General features: G+C 34.4%; 1 protein-coding gene and 1 long non-coding RNA gene across 2 annotated transcripts; both read right to left on the reverse strand.

The window, feature by feature from the left end:
• Nucleotides 1–2,703: 2,703 nt before the first annotated feature.
• Nucleotides 2,704–4,627, reverse strand: LOC114241246 (uncharacterized). The gene is made up of 4 exons (XM_028172040.2): nucleotides 4,390–4,627; nucleotides 4,013–4,208; nucleotides 3,448–3,575; nucleotides 2,704–2,934 (listed from the first exon to the last, which is right to left on the reverse strand). Exons 1-4 carry the CDS (start codon nucleotides 4,594–4,596, stop codon nucleotides 2,821–2,823), a joined length of 645 nt encoding a protein of 214 aa, XP_028027841.2. The 5' UTR covers nucleotides 4,597–4,627; the 3' UTR covers nucleotides 2,704–2,820.
• A 3,924-nt stretch (nucleotides 4,628–8,551) lies between these two features.
• On the reverse strand, nucleotides 8,552–9,428 carry LOC149502603 (uncharacterized). Its single transcript, XR_016323301.1, has 2 exons — nucleotides 8,788–9,428; nucleotides 8,552–8,698 (listed from the first exon to the last, which is right to left on the reverse strand). It is a non-coding gene; the product is annotated as an uncharacterized LOC149502603 (long non-coding RNA).
• Nucleotides 9,429–18,806: the final 9,378 nt, after the last annotated feature.

The raw sequence follows: 18,806 nt of genomic DNA on the forward strand, positions 1-18,806 counted from the left end.
ATATTCAAAAATTTTGGTAAATCATACCGTTAATGGATACAGGAAAAGAGAAGAGAAAAAGTTACGGGAGATCCATGTAGATAAAAGAAAAAAGTGTAACGAATAAATAGAAAAATTTGAAAGGATTGTTATTTTCAACTATTATTGATGTTTGGGAAATTCTGAGCGTCAATAGGTTTGTATTTTATTATAAGATTTGTAAAATCTAAGCCTAAACGTATGACACTGGTAGATTCGAAAAGACTAATAGCATAGACTTTGAAATATAATTTCCCAAAAAGTTTAAATACTGAAAATGTAGTAACTATTTGCGAAAATATGTTTATACAGAATTTGGATATAAATGATAAAATTGTCTACACAGCTTGATGAATAAGAGATGGAGTCAGTGAAAGATTTACGAGGATGTCATTCTGACCGGCCTAAAAAAGTAGATGATTTAAATAAAAAGCTTTATTGACCATATAAACCGATTTCCAAGAAACTCCAAGAGAAAATTTGGACGAAAAGCTTACTTATGCTAAAAGTGTTTATATCTAAATTGGACAAAAGATCAACAACTCTGTCAAAATGTTAAGCCAGCAACACTATAACAATAGTTCAATCAATAACACACAAAATTCAATATCGGATTTTTCTACCTTAAATTTTTTTTATGCGTTACATGAAGGTGTAGGAACAAGCGGATGATAAAAAGAAAAAGCAATTGAAATACGAATACGAGAATTATTTAAAGTACAAAAAATTGTACGGGATATAGGGGACATAAGGGATATACGGGACAAAAAATAGCACAGAAAAAGAAAAAGCTAATTCAAAAGAAAAACCATTATCAAACTTGATTTAGAAAAAAAATTGATATCAATCGGAGGTCGGAGTTTTTCGCAAGCAAACAAAATACCCAGTATAAAATTTCACTGTTGATCATATTTTAACTAAAGGTGCTTATTGCTATATGCGGCTTGCTGAAATTGCGAAAGGGGAAGCCAATGAAATAGATGTCTATGGATTTTTTTTCAAAATGAAGCATCGAGGTGTATCAGAAAAATATCGTTCTATTCGGAGAATTGTTCAGGATAAAACCGAAACTATTTAGTTTTGCACTATATATGTATATATGGATGTTGCAAGTAAAAATTATCCACGGCTTTTAAAAATAATCTCATTCTCAGAATGAAGGAGACTCGATGCAGCATGTAGAAACAAAAAAAAAACAAGTTTATTATGCACCAGACGAAAAGCACTCAATCGTTCGCAATGCGAAAGTAAATACGAAGAAGTATGTATTGTGAAACACATGATACAAGAGAATTTCTTTAACTATAAACGATTAGTTGAACTTGCTAAAACTGGTATGAGGATACCGCTGGCAACAAAGTTTTGTGGTCTAAAATAAAACGATTATTTGCTGATCTCCAAATCCTATAATTATTAATGTGAAATATGATATTTATGAAGAAGAACCTAAATGGGTTAATACCAATGCAAATTACAGAAAGGGAAGGCAGAACAGAAAGGTTCAGAGTGAAAGTAACCAAGTATTATCGGCACTAACGCGGATATACAATGGTCTATCTATCTATCTATTTCTAGAAATTTCAACAGAGACTTGATAAGTCCTTGTTATGGCAATAATATACGATCGCATTATCATGGTTTTTATAAAAGATTACGTCTTGAGCATTTTATTGACTAATTTACTTTTAAACATTATTATCAAGTCCTTTTGTTTAATAAAGCTGGTTGATTTCATTCAATATCTTCATATTAACAATTTAAATTTAATTACTACCTTAAGCATTCAATTTTCACATAAATAATAGCAAACAAATGTTGTTATAGTAAAAAATTACGATTTATTAAATATATTTTAACGTTTTCTGTCAGAGTAGAATAAGTAAGTTGTTAGTGATACAGACATATTTATTTTATTATTAAACTTGTAATAAAAACATAAATTTATTTACTATGATTATTTCTATTTTAATTCTTCCGCAACAAAGGCGTATTTTTTTATACACATACCTAAGCTAGGTCAATTTTGTCGGCAAGAAATGCGTAAGTAAAATTACGAAGCTATGATCCGTGTGAACACCGTAGCAACAAAGCGCTTACTTTACTTATTCCTAAAAGTCATAATGTCATGACGGGGATTAAAGACGTAACAGATTAATTTCAAATTATTTCGAGAACTACTCAAAATTGTTTTAAATCAATAACAGATATATATGCAGCTTAATTTTATCCATGAAGTCTCTTAAGAACATTTTCATCTATGATTTACCATTTCTTAACAAAACAGTTTTTTTACGTTCCTGAAAAGTTCGAGTTTTTCACTTGCGACCTTTTTCCACGAATGGTGCGATATATATTTTTAAGTAATTTCACAAACACCTCGACTTATTCCTATCTTCTTTTTTATTAAAAATATATTAATAATGGCTTAAATTAGGTCGTAGAGGTATCGGAAGACCGGCATGGTTGACCGACTACATAGCCAGAACACCGGGATGGTCGTGGATAAGAATAATAATAATAAATAAATAATAAATATTTACTAACAATCACGCAATGGCAAGCAATCGAACATTATGGTATAAAACAGGGGAAGCCTGAACCAACAGTGAGTACCAAAGCTCCAAGGTGCACATTGCATTATCCTATGTGTATACCTTAACTCTAACATGCGTAAATAAAAAAAAAAACCGTCGGCTAAAAAGCTTTATTATTTTCAACTGCTTATTCATCTAATCGACTACTGACGAGTTGATTTAGTGATGTTAAAAAATCCGGAAATAATAAAGTAAAATGCTATTAATACTATTGGAGCAAAATATCTTTCAAGGGATTATCGCAGATTTTCGGCAGTCGTTGGGGTCCTCGGATTTTGGTTGCCAATTCGAAGATTGGTTTCAACTGCTCTTCTGTAATTCCCTGTAAATAAAAAACCTAGACATTTAACTACAGTTTCGTTAATCTTAACCCTTTCTAAATTAGTAAATTTAAAAAAAAATACCAGAGGATATTTATTTTGCTTTTGCAAAATCACATAATCAGATCTTTCTTGGGTTAATTAGTCAAAAATATAGATATGTTTCCGTTTGAAGAATGAAATAGTCTTTTTCTTTCGGGTACTGTATTTTCTGAGGTTTCACGTAATTAGATTGTGATCGCAACTATTTCGTTGATTATTCTCAGTTGCCAACTGTCACAGTCATCATGCACGTAGGAAAGGCATAGAAAAAAAATCGTGTAAAAGACGATAATAGATATTTTATTAAGGAGCACAAAGTCTCAACCTAAACCTATGCCAGATAGGAAATAAATGACCAACGAAGAATTAAAAGAATAATGTGACAAGAAATAATGAGACAAAAAATAAATAAAAATATCAATTTAAAAAATGCACAACCTAATTGTAACAAAATTCGGTATACAGATAGTTACCTGATTCCTTCGATAGACGACAACAGATATCAGTTTCCCCCAGAGCATTTGCATCAGAAACGGACTAGTACCATCTTTGGAGTCCACCACGTGTAACTGCATCATAGCATCATGAGCTAAGGTTTTATCTGCGAATAATAAGTATATTATTTAAAACTTGTTCAAAGAAATTTAAATTATTTTATTCACAGACTATCCTACCACCTTAAAATTATATTTTGTTCTGGTATTATTTGTATGACATTGTACTACGTAAGATCATTATTATGCTACCGCTGCATACATTCGTTTTTTTACCAAAAATGATTGTGCCAAATTACCCTCAAACATTTATGACAATTAAACACCCAAATTTGCCATCAAAGAATGAAAAGCTTAAAATATGAATTAAATTATTCATCTTTAAAAGTTCGACGTGAGCTATTTGACTAACATTTTTGCTATGGAAAATGATTAATGTCGAAAAGCATATTTGATGATTGATCATTGGTGATGATGATGTTTATTCACTTCTGTACATTGAATCTCTCTCAATACCATGTAGGTTTGATGTTCATTAACTTACGAATTCGGTTTTTATCTAAATCCAAGGATAAGACTTGTTGAAAGCATCCTTTGATTCCAGCCGTAGACTTAGACCAAACATCAAAGGGATGTTCCGTATGGTACCTCTGCCTCACTATCGTGCCTTTCACATCTGCTATTATGGACTTATTTTGAGGTCCATGTGTGGTTCTATTTATCAACCATCGAAGACCGGCCTGTAAAATTTGAAATTATTATGTTTATCATTTAATTTATCGCTTGATGAAAGAATTAATCTCAAACTTGGCGATCAATATTAATTTCCATCATTTACTTGCAACTTGCTCAAGAAGACCAAGGTCGAGTTGAATCACTACGCTAATGAAAGTAATTAGTTAGTGTTGAATTAAATCTTACCTCATCAGTTTCGCTGATTTCCATTTTATAACAAGTGACATCTTTATCCGGAAATAGCTTGTCTGGTATAATAGCTACAACATGCCAAGTCCCTAAGGCAGATTTCAAATCAAAGTCGGCTTGAAAATAACCACAATTTGTACTGTTGGTAACAGCTTCAGAAGTAGTCAGATAAATGGTTAAGAAAACTAGAATGCCACGATACATCTTGTGGAGTTGTCTGAGATGACTAAATCATTTGTTGGTCATTTGCTTTGCAGCTTGGATAAAGACTCATTACTTTATAGAGGTGACATTAAATTTATTACTTTGACCCGATGATTGAATATTTTTTTAGTCTAAACATTTTCTTTCACTAGTGATATAGTTTTGCCTTTCACGACAATAGCGTATTTAAAATGAAAATGTATCTTATGGATAAAGATTTAATGAATTGAATTGGTAGAGAAGGTAACGTGACTAAAATGTTTATAGATTTGCATGGGGTAGGAAGAGTTGCATTAGGCTTTGAATTGCCAAATTGCGTAATTATTCAAACCGTTCTAAACTTGTAAAACTCTGTGATAGTTGATGAAAATTTAGTTACAAGAATAGCGTGGGTTTCAATTTCGTGTTGCGATGAGATAATTTGCGTTTATGTCTTAACCGACGTGAATTATCCAATTCAAAATACACTAAACATTATGACCTAATTTTTGACGGCCTTCTACGAGTACAATGAAACCGCGCTTAAGCTCTTTCTGTGTATTATAATTCTGGTAATGTAGATAAATTTTACTTCACACATTTTTTATGCATATTTTGAAAATTTCAATACGAATTTGGATTCGAAATTTAACTAAATAAAGCAACTAGGCCTTTAAATCCGCTGCTATGCGTATGGGTTTGCAACTAAAAGTTAATTTGTTCAAACTCATGACTTTATTTCAGCATATCTGGTGTAGGATCATAATATTTGTAGTCGTCGAGGCCTAACGGATAAGACGTCCGATGCATTCGTGTTGAGGGATGCACCGGTGTTCGAATCCCGCAGGCGGGTACTAATTTTGAAGGATGGGGCAGCCGTTGTAACTATACTTGAGACCTTAGAACTTATATCTCAAGGTGGGTAGCGCATTTACGTTGTGGATGTCTATGGGCTCCAGTAACCACTTAACACCATGTGGGCTGTGAGCTCGTCCACCCATCTAAGCAATAAAAAAATAATAGAAAATGCGCCTCACCTCCACTATCAAGAGAACTGATGAAACAAACAAACGAACGATACTTTTACTTTTTCATTTAGCATTTTTTTGTTGTCACTATATTACTTCCGCCGTTCCGAACATCTCACAGTCTTCGGAAAAAAATTTAGGCGAAAACCAAAGAAAATATAAAAAAAATTATATGCGTTTTTTTTTATTGCTTAGATGGTTGGACGAGCTTACAGCCCACCTGGTGTTAAGTGGTTAGTGGAGCCCATGGACATCTACAACGTAAATGCGCCACCCACCTTGAGATATAAGTTCTAAGATCTCAGTATAGTTACAACGGCTGCCCCACCCTTCAAACCGAAACGCATTACTGCTATGCATATAATAATAGTAATAAAAGTAATAAGTAATAAATAAACACCTTTTTGGCATCGCACTGTACCAAGAATACCCTCGAATAGTGGAAAATAAAATTTCCTAGTGCTCCACTCCTTGATTCACGGTTACGACAGATTCAACTTAACACGGATATTTATTACGTACGAAGAATGGACGTAACGTGGTTTCGGAATCACTGTTTTCAACGCTAAGTCCATTCAAAAACATCTCAGGAATTATATTCTTGCCCATACAAAAATACGGTCATTGTTTAAAAAGTCAAAACCTACATACATTTGCTTGAACAAAGGCAGTAAAAACGGTTTATGGACTTGTTATTGCCATCCCAACGGACTGCGGGCTTGGTCCGAGTAAAGAAAATCCGAGATGTATAACTTTGTAATTAAAAAAGTTCTTTTTATATTCTGCAAACTCTGTTCATCGAATTAAATATTATTGGTTCGTGAACTAGGACGCCACGTATTAAAATTGTAAAAAAATATTCTATTTAATTCTGAAGAGGCTATTGTGTTTAAAATGATTTTGGCACACATTTAATATTTAGGTCTGGTACTAATAAACAAATTTTAATGTTTAATATCCATTCACGTCATGCTATAACTTGTACCATACATGAAAACGAAGCAGTAAGAACAGATTTTAATGCATCCTATGAAAATCTTCATTCGGGAGTTCTCTCCCTTTGAATTTTAATATAAATTTGAAATCGAGACTTTATTAGCGTTGAAAGAAACGGTAATAAATGGAAGGAACGAGTGTTCGTCTACTCAGGATATTGTTTTGCATTTACAGTAAATAAAATAGCTATATTTTTGTGTGACAATAGGGTTCCTTCATGGTTTTTTTTTTTTTTTATTGCTTAGATGGATGGACGAGCTCACAGCCCACCTGGTGTTAAGTGGTTACTGGAGCCCATAGACATCTACAACGTAAATGCGCCATCCACCTCGAGATATAAGTTCTAAGATCTCAGTATAGTTACAACGGCTACCCCACCCTTCGAACCGAAACGCATTACTGCTTCACGGCGGAAATAGGCGGGCTGGTGGTACCTACCCGTGCGGACTCCCAAGAGATCCTACCACCAGTAATTACGCAAATTATAATTTTGCGGGTTTCATTTTTATTACACGATGTTATTCCTTCACCGTGGAAGTCAATCATGAACATTTGTGGAGTACGTATTTCATTAGAAAAATTGGTACCCGCCTGCGGGATTCGAACACCGGTGCATCACTTCAACACGAATGCACCGGACGTCTTATCCGTTAGGCCACGATGACTACAATGGCATGGCAATTTGGTACTGACTATATTTTGTTCTCTCTGATGTTGATTAAACTCTGTTTTCCCGTGACGCTTCTTTTGCACGTTGGCTGTTTGCGTTGATAAATTGATAAATAAATATATGTAATTACTATTAAAATACCTTGTATCGTGACACCGGATAGAGAAACACCGTATTTCTGGCCAAACGCGAAGCTGTCATACGTTCTTGCATGGAGAGTGTAACGATCTATATGATAAAATTGAGACTTCAACTTAATGTCACAAATAAGATGACGGAATTTAGTTTGTGATGTCTAAGGACTTCGTTGAGGACTTAACAAAAGTTAGACCGATTATTTTTTAATTGACCCGTAAATGAGCAATGGGAGCATGGCCTCCGAGATTTGCTCAAGCGAGAGAATATTTTTGTTCTAGGGAGAAGGAGCCACGAACATTAAAAATATATTATAGATTATTATAGTATCAAGATCCCGCACCAGAACCCATTCGTCATACAGTATGGACGCTTTTGTTATAAACAATTACTATTTATTTAAAGCACTACATTGTAACAGGCAAGACCAAGTGCATAAAAATAACCTTATAATTTAAACTATTAGTTGGATTTAACTAGTTCAACAAGTAAATAAAAAGACATGTACATAATTCAATTTGTCATATATAATATCGAGGGGTGAAAGGCTATTTGGTTTAAGCGACATCTAGGGTGATATTGAGTTATATACATATACGGAATCAGCGAATTTTTCTCCGTCGAATGATGCCGGATTTATTAAAATCAGAGCACTTTTTTGGCGTTTGAAACAATACTATTTTTGGGTTGTTTCCAAAGTGGCAGTGTATTATCCAACGTTGATTTTGAATATTTTTTTTAGTAATGTACTTAAACCATACAATGATATTAAGAGACGAGACATAAACCAGTTACCTTTTCTCAGAAAAATAATCCAATAAGAGTTAAAGCGTGTTTCCTGTTTCAATTTTTTATTAAGCAGTAACTTAAATCATTTTGACTTCTACCAATTACATGGTGTGATGTCTCTTAAACCATTTGTCCGTCACCCAAATACGACATGGAGTGTCGCTTAAGCTCTTTCAGCTGCATCTATTTTCCATGCAGCGTGCTACTTAAATCAAGTAGTTCTTTTGTTTCAGATATTTTGCTTAGCCGTTAAAACATTTCGGTCCAATTATTTTATTAAATGCATGTCGCTTAATACAGACAATAAAATGAAGTAATGCAATATGAAACATTTTTTCGGTATAAATAAAAATACGGGTCGGTCTTTCAATCATTAAATTTTAATATGATACATTTCATTCATGTCGCATGATACCATATTTATTTCATCTCCCGGGAGTTAAAAATCGTGATCTTTCAACCGGACTGCCGCGCGCAGGCGCTTCAGTCTATTCAGATTCTTGCCCTGGACAAAACAAAAATAAAATAGTCCTTGCAACAATACATAATGCTTTGTTGCAATCGAACAATTTACAAGCAATTCAAATGAATTACCTTCTCCCTGGCCACACGGAAATGTCGGTAGACAGCATACACTCTACAATCGAACAATCCGTAAGAAATATTACTGTATGGGCCCCTTCGCAATGGGCTACAATAAGCCAGCTAGCAAGAAAAGAACCAGCACCTTATAATGTTGAAAATCTGACACGAGGATTTCTTAAATTTTGATGATATGTCTGAAAAATATATTAAGGGTAACCTTGTAGGTAAAATTAGTAAAATCCGTACAGCAACATTTAAAAAATCTCATCCAAATCAAATGAAAGTAAAATTTTCAATGAAAGATAATGCATCCGAAGAGATTATACAAATTATTGCGAAACCTAGAGCTATCAATCGTAGATATAATTCAAGTTTGCCGATTACCAAAGCCAAATACATGGACCTAAAGAAATTGTGTGACACTGGGGTTATACCCAAGATATTTCATAAAGAATACACAAATCTACAACACTGCAATTCCAAAGATGTTCTACTGGATACTGATGTAGAAGATACAGTCGAAGAAAATGATTATTAAATACGTTCTTTCTTATTGCATTATGATTATTATCAAGCATTGGCTGTATTTTATAATTACTACAAGTTTTGTTTATTGATTTGATATTTTTTATTTTGTTTTTATTAGTTTAAGTTATAACCAATATTGGTATTAAACAATATTGGTTGTGATTAATTATACTCTTAGTAAGTTTTATGACAGCCGATCTCAAGTAATACTGAATAAATAATACCTAATTATAGTTGATTTTCCTACATTCAGACTGAATTTACTTGATTAATATCACATCAGTAAAAGTAATGATACTTTATAATGTACAAAATACTAATACGTATTAATACTTTAACTGATGTGATAATAATCAAGTAAAATCAGTCTGAATGTAGGAAAATCATGTATAATGAATTAATTATAGTTGATTTTCCTACACTCAGATTGATTTTACTTGATTATTATACGAAATATGAATACTTTAACTGATGTTGTTAATTAATATGTTGTATATTAATCAAGTAAAATCAGTCTGAATGTGGGAAAATCAACTATAATTATTTATTATATTATTATAATTATAGATGATTTTCCTACAGTCAGACTGATTTTACTTGATTATTATACAAAATATTAATAGTTTAACTGATGTTGTTGATTAAGACTAAAAAAGAAATAAATATAATTGATGTTCCCACATTGAGACTGATCTACTTAATTATTTTTCTAAATAAATACTTTAACTGATGTTGTGTTTTGTGTATTTCTTTATTTATTCAATATAAGCACCTGAGATTTTCAGTGATTGCGATATATTTAGGTTGTTTTAACAGCCACTGATAGTATTAGACGTAAAAAAATGTAACATCAAACGGTAAATTTTCAATATTATATGTCACATAAGTAAATTCGCCTGTCAGTCATTTTAATCTAAATTGGTAGTTGAGATAAATAGCTTGCTACTATTAATTTTGGGCTAAGTCACTTCATGCTTTTTGGCTTACTCTGAAAATATATTGCAGCGTCGCTTATTTTTTTTTCCCTGTAGCCAATTGTGGTTATGAAGTCACTTAAATCTTTATTCCATACTCTGAAAAATAAGGGCTTAAGGCAATTTGTATTAAGCGACGTTTATCTTTGTAATTAAAGGTCCGTTTTATTCGGTATTAGCATCAACAACTTGATGTTTTTAATTGAATTTCAATTAAGTTTACTCCATTCAAATTGCTGAAGAAGTTTTTTGTTATGATTTTTTTTCCAAAATTTTAAACTTTAAATGGCTCTCGTGTAAAGTTGCAAAAATGTCGCTTAAACCAAATAGCCTTTCACCCCTCGATATAAAATATTAAAAACCCATTTTCCAGCCATAATATGGCATTATCAACGAAATTTATATTTGAAAATAAGTTTTTCCCTTTATAGCGCAAAAATGTCAGTAATTAATCTTACCCTTTCACGAGTTGTTGGGTGCAACGTTAAAAGGATTTAAGTGAAGCCTCATTAGGTCGCGATTTCAAATTATATCAGGATAGAGGATATTCCTGTTCATAATTACAAATTTAGATTTTATTTAGGTCATTTTAATTTAAATTTCGTTTTGTGGTAAAATAAAGAGTTTCTTGATACATGATACATTCAGCCGATTCGCAATATGTATGATAAAGTATGTTTGTAATAAATATTGATTATTAGTAATAAAATTTTTTTTTTTGCCACTATTGGTCGAAAACTCGATTATTTTGTATGTTGACTGTACCATTCAAACCAGAAAACTGCTTTGCAACAAAAATAGGCAGAATTAGCACACTGATCCGTGCGAAGTCACCTTTTTTCTTTCCTAGTCACTGGTAGCCTAAGAGGCTATTCAAGCTAACCCGGACTGGTAGGTGAGCTCACGGGCTCAACCTGAGAGAATTTGCTAACACTAGCCCTAGCAAGAGTAGTGCCTCGCAGAATCTACCACCGGATCGGAAACGCGACCCACTGACAAGATCCGGCGAGAAACTCAGCGAGCGAGGGCTCATTACATATAATCAATGATGCTTATGTGAACGTCGCCATTCTTTCATCAAAGTAATATTATGTAGGTTATATGTATTGCACCACTGTGAGTGTCTGTATGTCACATTTAACGAGTGCATGTGGACGTCTCGAAAGGCTGCAATCAGGAGACGATGTCGTTTATTGAAATCTCAGCCCCTGTCGTACAGAGTAGCGCGCAGAAGTAGAGAGCACAGAATTATTTAAATTAATAATTATTTTACCATTAGGTAAACTCAAATTATTGGAACATACAATATAAAACATTAAATTATTAATATTATAGATTTTCATAATATATATCGCGGGTGGAAAGGCTATTTGGTTTAAGCAACATTTTCACACCTTTACAGGAGAGCCATTTAAATTTGGAAAAAAAAAACACCTGTGGCACTCGGGGACTGTCGCGGTAAAGCTATTGCATAGCATTTTTTATCAACTTATGCAATTATTATTAGACAATAATAATTTAATATTAAAACAATAATAAAATAAGACCACGCTATATTTATAAACATTAACAAAAGCAAAACATTAACTGTCCCCTTAACACTCATAAGCTAGACCGCGCGAGAGAGAGATGGGCAGACTTTTCATGATCTGCATGCAGTGCGACTTCACGCCGCGCCTGTGTGCAACGTGTCAATGTGTTGAACTCAAGCTACATGGTAGGCGGAGTGGGGGTGTTAGGTTTTATTTTCGTTACGGAATTTCTTAATTCAGTCGCCGCGCTCAACGCCCGCGATAAAAGCTATGCAATAGCTTAAAAATATAATGACAAAAACTTCTTTAGCTATTTGAGTGAAGTAGACTTAATTGAAGTTCGATTTAAAACTATTGATGCTAATTACCAAATAAAATGCACCTTTAATTACACAGATAGACGTCGCGTATTAAGCGAAATAACGCGTAAGCCAAATAGCCTTTCAGTCCTCGATATATGTATACGTTCATTATCACTGTTGAAAATATGTATTCAGCTTACAAGGGTAGATACTACCTGTCTGAGCGTGCTGGGAAAAACTCATGAATTCTTGTTTAGACGTTGGGACAGCCGTAATTGAACAAAATTGAGGCTTCAACCTCATGTCTCAAAGTCGGTGACAGCGTTCACGTTGTGATGCTCATGGTGTCCCATAACTACTTAACAATAGGTGGGTAACAGCTTGGTGGTAATAGCTTGTTCGTCGATCTGAGCTAAGCAAATTTGCTAAACTAATTTGTCAGACGAACTTTTTGACTACAATGTGAAAATGAATTAAGAAAATTGTTTAGTCAAAAACAAATACATCAATTATAACAGAAAATAAAACGATACACACTTATATTGAATGTTTAGTTATCATCTCTAAGTCGAAATGTAATCTGTGCAGAAAAGATGATTGTCACCGATATCGAGGAAAGGGCGCTAGTTCGTAAAGTTTTACGACTCGCATCCGACACGAATCGGTCGCAGTCATCGAGAATAGGGGCCTTGAGGAACACTCTGTAATCTACTAGTACTCATATACTAGGGGGCATTGAGGTATGTAGTGATACTATCAAATTGATTTTCGATAAGTGCTGTGCCGAATTATGAAATACCAAATTCAAATTTGGCAATGATATAGACGTGTAGTGACCTTAAAAAAATTATACGATTTTTTAGTCAACCAAGTTCACGATCCAGCAAGTTTAGTTGTGAGGTTTTTTTATAGCCTTTATAGGCAGATGAGCGTACCGCCCACCTGATGGTGAGTGGTTACCGTCGCCCACGGACGTTAGCAATTCCAGGCGCAGAGCGAAGTCGCTGTCTACCGTCAAGGCATTGTTTTTTTATGATTTAGGGATTACCAGTTACCCGGAGGACTTTCCAATTTCACCAGGTCAGGTGGTGAACAAGGGTTTAACCAGGAGGGGTGGGATTTGATAACAGCTGCCCGAGCGCCTGCAAAGGAGACCTAACAACTAAAGAGTAACTGCTTCGCGAATGAATCTATGTACTATCGGATCGGAATCGCGACCCGCTGAGAAAATCCGGCGAGAAACTCAGCCGGTTCGATGAGTTACCGGTGTCCCGAAGCCTGCTCCTAGTGTTAGAGCTAAAAGCGTCTAATGCAACGGTTATCGCATCTGATAGATCCGTAAGGGACGTGAAACATTGTACGAGGTCATTGTACAGTATAACGCTGTTCCATCACTCTGTTGGATTAATCCAATCCACTTAATTCCTAAAAGCCATGAGTTCATTTCACGTATCAAAATATGCTAAACTATATATGAACGATCTTTGAATTAGCAAAGGAATTAGTAGAGCGACCTTACCTAAGCTCTACCGCCGAAATATAGGTGTGTCTCCAGCCGCTCCTGACTGCATAAATCGCGTTAAATCTTCGCTGCACTAACGCTCCGTCACTTGTTATAATAAACAGCGCATTTGTTCGCTCACATCCGCTGTTTGTCATAATTGCAGTGACCACAATTTGGGTAAAATTTAAAACATGCTTCAATTTTATTTTTATTGCTTAGATGAGTGGACGAATTCACAGTCCACCTGGTGTTAAGTGCATACTGTAGCCCATAGACATCTACAACGTAAATGCGTCACCCGCCTTGAGATATAAGTTCTAAGGTCTCAGTATAGTTACAACGGCTGCCCCACTCCTCAAACCGAAACGCATTACTGCTTCACGGCAGAAATAGGCGGGGTGGTGGTACCTACCCGTGTAGACTCACAAGAGGTCCTACCACCAGTAATTACACAAATTATAATTTTGCGGGTTTGATTTTTATTGCACGATGTTATTCCTTCACCGTGGAAGTCAATCGTGAACATTTGTTAAGTACGTATTTCATTAGAAAAATTGGTACCCGCCTGCGGGATTCGAACACCGGTGCATCGCTCGACACGAATGCACCGGACGTCTTATCCTTTAGGCCACGACGACTTTAAATTAAATCTTTCTCGTAGAAAGTGTGAACACTATATTGATATTAGTTGTATAATGACGTAATTGTTTGTTTTAAAAAAGGAAACGAAGTAAATTGTTATACATAAACATCTCGTTGGTTCGCCCATACCTGCGCACTTTAGAATAAATGACGTTGTAAGCAGTAATCTGCATTTCTTTCCTCAACTACTCAGAGGATCATGTTTAAAAATGTCTTTCTGATAATTATTACTCTTTTTTACTAAGATTAATTTAGTTTTCTATCTTGGATTTATGTGTCATTTGATTTAAAACATCCAAGCAATATCCACTTAAAAAATATTTAGTTTACAATTTATTTAATTCTTTAAGCGGTTCAAAAACAACAATGCATACCGCGTATGTGTACTGTAGCGTTTTGAAATCGTATTTATCATGAGATTTATAGTTGCTTGTATAAAACAACGTAATCTATTCGTAATATTTCCAAAATATGGACACCCTAATAACATTTTGCAAATGGCGCTTGCTTAAATGACGTTTACTGATAGATGCATTACGATGAGTAGCGTTTTGTTATTGTCGATGTTTAGAGTTTATTAAGTTTTGTTTATTATACGGAATGGGGTGAACGAACTTTGAACGTGATAATTCCGATATGAATGTTTACTATTGTATTGTTTTTATTATGAGTTCCTGTAGTTGCTGGTTTAAAGGTCAATGACATGGCGGAAAGCGGAATACAATTTAGTTTCTTTTTATTAATAATTTTATTTTCAAAATTTTTCGTTTGGGAAAAGTATTGAAATAGATTGATTGATTGATTAAAAATTTACATTGAATTTTAAAAAAAAATCGCGGTCTGCCAATTGAAATATTTTAAAACCGTACCTAAAACGCCTTTATTTATAACCAAACGTCATATACAAAAGCGCACAGTTGTTCTTTAAAACGTTACCAGCGACATCAAAAGAGATTTAACAGAATTAGCCAGGCAATCTTTGAAGACATTAAAAATTCACCACACCCTTTCACCTTAACGAGCGCAGTCAGGTGTTAAATTAGTTAAGAGCCTGCATCTGCCATTTGTAATTACCGGATTAATTTCAGTCGTCTCCGGGAGATTTGAATTAATGTTACCTTTGTGAGTAGTTAGCGCTTCGTTAGACACTCGAAAAAGTTGAATTAAAAAACCGGGGGTCAGATTACAATTGGTCTGTTGAAGGATTTTGATCGTGTCGATTGCAGCCCAATCTCGCTGTGCGGATATTTCGAGAACAAATCGAATGTTTTTAAAAAAAATGGTGATTAACTTTACATAGTTTTTGAGCATACCTCAATTTAGCATTTAGCAATCAAGCATTTTTTTATTAAAACTATTTTTGTTCGTTTAATCTCTCGTTTTTTCGTATCATTATATTCATCCATACCATCTGAAACCGCTGTGCTCGTTCAAAGTAGACTCTTGGCGATGCTGATGTCCATGAGCGATTATGACAACATACCATCTAATGGGGCGTATCGACTGCTTACAAAAGCAAAGAACAAAATAAAAAATACAAAATTTCACTGCATTTCGCCCAAAAAAAAACATCTTGTTTTTCTTGCGAATTTAAGATGCGATTAACACATTTAAGCCGTTGCAACTATACTGAGACCTTAGAACTTATACCTCAAGGTGGGTGGCGCATTTTCGTTGTAGATGTCTATGGGTTCCAGTAACCATTTAAGACCAGGTGGGCTGTGAGCTCGTTCACCCATCTAAGCAATAAAAAAAAGGATATTTGGTTTAAACGAGATTTTTGCAACTTTTTAGGAGAGCCATTCAAAGTTTAAAAACTTCAGCAGCTATTTGAATGGAGTAAACTTAATTGATGTTTAATTAAAAAAATCGAACTGTCAATGTTAATACCAAATAAAACGCACTAAAGATAAATGTAGCGTATTAAGCTAAATGTGGATTAAACCAAATTTTAATAGCCTTTCGCCTCTCGATTACTTCTCACGTTTCCAATGTTTCACAGTTTTCGTGGTCACGACGGATGGCTAAGGTGTTGCTATTCGTTAACATTTGAATGTCGAAATAAACACCCTGTATTTTTCTATCTATACTTATAATATTATAAAGAGGAAAGATTTGTTTGTTTGTTTGTATTGAATAGGCTCCGAAACTACTGAACCGATTTGAAAATTTTTTTCACTGTTTGGAAGCTACACTATTCCCGAGTGACATAGGCTATAATCTTTTTTGAAAGAAATTAGGGACCCTTACTAAAACTCCAATAATGTAACCCAAGGTATAAAAAAATACCTAAAATATTCTTTACATCGCGTGCCCTGCGAAAACTATTGATGACGAATAAAGCGATAGCATATGTGTAACTATTATAGTTATGCCGCTATAAGTGTTATTTTATTTAAACAAAATAAAACAACGACAAATATCGTTGAAATTTTTGTTAAAGACCCGAGCGGAGCCGGAGCGGATAGCTAGTTAATAATATTTTTAGTCCTTTACGTTTCATTTCACACAGAACGTACTAATAGTAAATAATAGTTCGTTCGATAGTTGACAATTCGTTTGACTCAAAGTTTCATCTCCACTACATTTTATCGTGAAGATAAAAACCAGATCCCAGGTGTTGGATGACCGCCAATCATCTTCTTTGTTACAGTTTTCTTTTTTATTACAGAGGCCTCGTGTACCGTACGTATAATTAATTTGTTTTATTTAGCGACTCTATGGATTTTGTGAAATCTTGTAAAATGTTAGGCACTACTTTCCAGAGTATGGTTGAATAGTATATATACTGGGTTATTCTGAATGCTCACAATCTACTCATTAACTCTGAGCGATATTTTATGTTATTTATTGCTTAGACGGGTGGACGAACTCTCGGCCCGCCTGGTGTCATTGTTCTAATGTCCCAGTTTTTAAAGTAGAACGGCTGCCTCACCCTTCGGACCGAAACGCATTACTGCTTCACGGCAGAAATATGCAGGGTTGTGGTATCTACCGGACCACAAGACATTCTACCACCAGATATCCTGAAACGGTATGCTGCTACACTTAACTTAAGGTCCCGCCCCAGTTTCTTATGTGGTCTAGAAAATCTTTTTATAAATGCACGTCTAGATGTGTTGGCCAATCTTGTAACTGCCATGATGTAGGGCAGTAGCATTGTCAGCCGTTCCATTGTGCCTGGTTTTCGGTTGAGCTGACGATGAAAGGGTACTTCAGGATATTTTTGCTGAGCTTCAGCATAACCAGTGTGATATGAATGAAAATTCATAGTCACTTGTGTTATGTTTGATAGCGGAAAATACTTAAACTTAAGTTGCGTCAGAACGAAGTTATAACTCTCCTATTAAAGTTTTAAAAGCAAGTTCTGTGTTTTACGAAGCTAATGTCTTTGTTAAATGTATGATCAAAGTTGAGGTATCTCACATGCGGAAGTTTTCAGTAGGTACTCGTAACACAAGAGAAAATTATAGCCCGAGTATTTTATATGTGAAATAAATATCCAGAAGTGAATCCTTGAAAATTATTTTCGATCACTCGCTCGCATCCCGAATCATTTATTTTGTATTTATGTATATTTTTAGTTGTCTTTTTTTGATGTCATATTTTCATTTTCTACCAGAGCGGTTCTATTTAAGTATTCAGTTTGAAGAGCATATTTACGTACTTTAGTTCCGCTTTGGAATTGCCTGCCGACCAAATCTATTGTAAATCTGGTGACAGGTCGTCTTGTGAGTCACCACTGGTAGGTACCACCACCCTATTTCTGCCGTGAGGCATTAATACGTTTCGGTTTGAAGGGTCAGCCGTTGTGCTGTGAAAACGTGACTTAAAACTCATACTCACAGTTAAGTTTGTTTTTTTGTTTGTTTTTGGTCATTCTGATAAATTGTAATTATAATTTTATTGTATTTTATGTAATTGTATGTGAAATTTTATGGGCTTAAGTTGCCTGAAATAAACGCATTTCATTTCATTATGTCTCAAGGTGGGCTACATTTATATTGTTCAAGTATATGTGCTTCAGTAATCACTTAACACCGGATGGACCGTGAGCTCGTCCATTAATCTTATATAAAAAAATGAGGTATAAATCTGAAAGGTTTCCTTACAAATATCTTATGATAGCACCAAATCCCGCGGGAGGTGATCATCCGTCATCCGTGACACCGACTTAATTGAGAACAGTTTCCAATTTAAATTTCAAATAGAAACGCCATTGTTTGTGACGTCGAGATTTACGACTCGAGATGGTAATGTTATGAATCTGTTTAACTTTAACTTGTATATTTAAAAAAAAGTCAAGTCCCAACAAAACTCTTGTCTCTAGGTGGGCGGTGGTAGATGTCTATGGGCCCCAATAACCACCACGCCAGGTGGACCGTGAGCTCGTTATCTCGTCGTAGTCAAACAGAGATATTATTATTGTTTTCGAACCTATATTTTTATTTTCATATATAGCGTACTAGATCTGGCCCGCTAATTGACAAAGAACGGAACATATTGCATTAAATTCGTATTAATATTGTTCGAAATAAGTATCAGT

This window comes from Bombyx mandarina, chromosome 07, assembly GCF_030267445.1.
Source record: "Bombyx mandarina strain Sakado chromosome 07, ASM3026744v2".
NCBI lineage: Eukaryota > Metazoa > Arthropoda > Insecta > Lepidoptera > Bombycidae > Bombyx > Bombyx mandarina.